This window comes from Perkinsus marinus (assembly GCF_000006405.1).
Source record: "Perkinsus marinus ATCC 50983 genomic scaffold scf_1104296946658, whole genome shotgun sequence".
Lineage (NCBI taxonomy): Eukaryota > Perkinsozoa > Perkinsida > Perkinsidae > Perkinsus > Perkinsus marinus.
Genome location: NW_003210883.1, coordinates 61,897 through 65,784, shown reverse-complemented (window position 1 = coordinate 65,784; position 3,888 = coordinate 61,897). Strand labels below are relative to the sequence as shown.

The 3,888-nt window shown below is 46.1% G+C and overlaps 2 protein-coding genes across 2 annotated transcripts in view; both read right to left on the bottom strand.

The window, feature by feature from the left end:
• Positions 1-1,987: 1,987 nt before the first annotated feature.
• On the bottom strand, positions 1,988-2,487 carry Pmar_PMAR011084 (Myoglobin, putative; the record flags this gene model as incomplete). The annotated part of the gene is made up of 4 exons (XM_002779580.1): positions 1,988-2,061; positions 2,108-2,196; positions 2,247-2,381; positions 2,429-2,487. The coding sequence occupies 4 exons, from the start codon at positions 2,485-2,487 to the stop codon at positions 1,988-1,990; spliced, it is 357 nt and encodes a 118-aa protein (XP_002779626.1).
• A 668-nt stretch (positions 2,488-3,155) lies between these two features.
• Positions 3,156-3,888, bottom strand: part of Pmar_PMAR011083 (m-phase phosphoprotein, putative) — a gene marked incomplete at its 3' end in the record, with an annotated part of 2,729 nt that continues 1,996 nt past the window's right edge. The window contains exons 6-8 of the mRNA XM_002779579.1: positions 3,394-3,483; positions 3,249-3,349; positions 3,156-3,204 (exon numbers count right to left, since the gene is read on the bottom strand). Of these exons, the coding sequence (XP_002779625.1) occupies positions 3,156-3,204; positions 3,249-3,349; positions 3,394-3,483 (240 nt within the window). The remainder of the gene's footprint in view (positions 3,205-3,248; positions 3,350-3,393; positions 3,484-3,888) is intronic.

The following is a 3,888-nucleotide window of genomic DNA, read 5'->3' as shown; positions in this document are numbered from 1 at the left end:
ATACGGTCTAAAGTTTAGACCTAAACGGCCTTTGATTAATGTTCCTCAGCGCAAACTGTCATACATTTCCCCATAGAGATGTAACAAGGAGATTTCACAATACGATTCTGAGGAGAGATGTGGCTCCGGCATATTACAGTTATGGGAGGTAACAGTTCTCGCAGAAGAGATCACCAGCACTATGCAAGAAGAAATTGAACTCCGCCTGATGGGCAACATAATGCAGAAGGAGGCGCTGATGACGCTCTATATCCTAGCACAGTTTGAGGGTCATTTTTAGGGTTACGAGAGATGAGAGATAGAACAATGTACGAATCTCAAGGAAGCAAGAGTTACACACGAGTTCAGCGCAGTTTCGTCCGCGCTCGCCCTAATATAAGACGGTCCCGATTGAAAACGGTGCGGTGAAGAGCGAGAAAATTCGAAAATGTGACGTTTTTACCCAGTTACCAGGCCGGACGAAGGAAGAGGTAACCAAATGGTGCTTATTATGGCCACCCATGGCCTTGGTATCATCGGTTTCACACCCACACGGCATAGGAGGATCAATTCCTCCGGGCTGGGGCAGCTATGCCACCCCAAGATATGCCTTGGTATAGTCGATTTAACACCCACACGGCATAGGAGGATCAATTCCTCCGGGCTGGGGCAGCTATGCCACCCCAAGATATGCCTTGGTATAATCGATTTAACACCCACACGGCATAGGAGGATCAATTCCTCCGGGCTGGGGCAGCTATGCCACCCCAAGATATGCCTTGGTATAATCGATTTCACACCCACACGGCATAGGAGGATCAATTCCTCCGGGCTGGGGCAGCTATGCCACCCCAAGATATGCCTTGGTATAATCGATTTAACACCCACACGGCATAGGAGGATCAATTCCTCCGGGCTGGGGCAGCTATGCCACCCCAAGATATGCCTTGGTATAATCGATTTCACACCCACACGGCATAGGAGGATCAATTCCTCCGGGCTGGGGCAGCTATGCCACCCCAAGATATGCCTTGGTATAATCGATTTCACACCCACACGGCATAGGAGGATCAATTCCTCCGGGCTGGGGCAGCTATGCCACCCCAAGATATGCCTTGGTATAATCGATTTAACACCCACACGGCATAGTAGGATCAATTCCTCCAGGCTGGGGCAGCTATGCCATCCCAAAATACTCCTGAATCAATTCCACTGTTAGTAAAAGTGATCTTGCCCGTATCATGACGGCATTTGAATCACCATTATAGAACGATCGTCATTATTATCACTTCATGACAACGACTTACAATAACGACGTTCCCTCTACAATGGTGATTCATCAAGTTAATGTCCCATACTTTCTTAACAGTAATGACCTTCCTACTATTCCCTTGATCCGCTCTCGAGTTGTAGAGCACTGAACATGTTGTGTGCAGAAAAGCGTAGAATGATGGTATTCGATGAGTCCAAGTCTAGTCGAGTGGATCTCACTCTGTTATATCTGCTGAGATAAGTTGATTGAATAACTCGCATAAATGCGAACAATCATACGAGAGTTCAATGCTTTCGATGAGCAATCGGACAGGAGTAATTAATTCTTAGAGTTATGTAGCCAATTCAGAGTAGGGACGCCAAAAGTAGGACCTGTCACGTACAGAATATACCTCATAGTTATTTAGTAGTAGCAAACTTGTGTCACGGACTAGCTGGTTCTCACTGAGATTCGCAAATCGGAGCCAAATCCTTTCAAGTTCGCTAGTCATTTCCACCTTGAAAGTTCACTGTGAAGTTGTACGATCCACTTAAACTAGCTGAGGGGCGTTAAGAATCTATCAGGCGGGAGCGACCTGCTGACACAAAACTGTGTCATCGATCAACAGCAGCAACACATTCAATCACCATTAACCTATACTGGCAATAAGTCACCAAACTAACGCGACAGTCTTGACTTCACGAAAACGCTGAATAGGAATGTCAAAAGAGACGATAGTATGCCTCTTGATGGGCTCTAATGCCCGACGACATCGTCATGCTCGCTCTTTGCGATGGCATTGACTTGATCGACATATTCCTGTGCAATACCTGACCAAGAGATGTATGACAAGGCGGCGAGTGGAGTCTGACATACCGAGCTCCTTCATGGTATTAGTGAGATTCTCGACTACAGCGTCAAACTGGGCATCAGTGATGTTGTAGCCTGTATGAGCGGCTCTCATACTACAGAAAGCAACTCGTGATGATGAATAACAACAGGGACGTCGACTTACCTGCGGCCAGTGTAGTTGTTGGAACCACCGAAGACGTATGTTAGGAAACTTCTCTGATGGTCTTTCAGTTTGTTCATATCGGTCTTGGCCCAAACCTCCTTGATACGATCATCCGAGAGATTCTTCTTATAGAACCTGCGAACGTGAAATGATAACTGAACAGGACGAGAAAGAGACCTTACAACTCAACCGCGGCGTTAACGGCATCTTCGCCTCCGATCTTTTCGTAGAGGGTGGACATTATGGGAATGAATTTAGGATGTTAGCAAAGCTGGAAGGCATATAGTCTTCAATACAGGATAAACTCATTCCATCAACGGCTTAAACGAAATGATAACAGACCAACAACTACTCCATTGGGCTGAGGAGGGATATCTAAAGCTAAAGAGATTTCCTCGTCATCGCGACGGGACATAATTTGTGACGGGGTTGTGTGGCCGCCATTAAATGACGTCCCCAAACTGCCATGACATTATTATGCCTGTCCATACTATCATGTGTGAGGGAATAATAACATAATCACCTTATTCAGAGATACCCCTCACTCGGACTGGGGCAGCTATGCCACCCCAAGATACTCCTAAACCAATTTCGCTGTTAGAATGACCAATCTTACCCATATCATGACGGCATATCGGTACGGGGCCGATATGCCAGAGGTACCCTTCAGAGTGCGCTCCCGTTCAATAGATTCCACCAGGATTCTATAGTTCCCACTTAGAGACCATCGAGATCAATTTGATGTTAGCAGCCACCGTTCAGAATGCCTCTATTGTTAACTATCCACTCCTAACTATATGAACTCAAGTACATTGTTTGCCAGTGAAATGAGCTCCATTTAAGCATGCTACAATGAGAATACAGAATACAAGGCATTAAACTCGACTGACGCCCATATGAGCATTTCCGTCAAAATGGCGCTCCACTCTTCCTATGCCGATCCAAGCATGCTGTCAACCTGAGCTCAGATGTCCACCAGAAAATTCGAAGAAACATATTTACCTTCCGATGAGAAGGGAGTAAATTTCATGCTTGTTCAGCTGGGCTGCGAGTATCAACGGTGATTCGTTTCGACGATTTCGAACCGACGGATTAGCACCAAACTGCGAAGAGAAATATTTCAAACCCATCAATGAAGTGATCTCACTTCAAGTAGGAGACGGACCATTCTGGCATCCCCTGCCCGCACTGCTAACATCAAAGCACTTTCACCATCACTCGGGCGCGTTGCATTAACCTAGATAAAGTTAGCAGCCTAGCCACCCTTCAGGTGGTTTCATCAGTGTAACAATACATATTTGATTTCCTCATGAGCACATGCGAATGCACAAACAACTTAGATGAGAGGAATGCAAAAAACCAACGCCAATTTTCCAAAATTTCCTATTTTCATCAACCCATGTAGTAGACCATGTGCATATTACATCAGCGCCAGCCTCTAATAAAAGGAGGGAGATCTCTGGTGTGCTCGATTCCATCAAGAAACCCGCACTCGGAGATGCCTGTGGATTCGGCCGGCAACCACACGCCTGACCATAGAGAACATCATTACTGCTACCGTACTCCCAGCAGTTCACACGACACAGCTCTAAACCAAGAATATAAAGTCGCCCCAAAGTACCAGAATTTTCCCCACACGCAG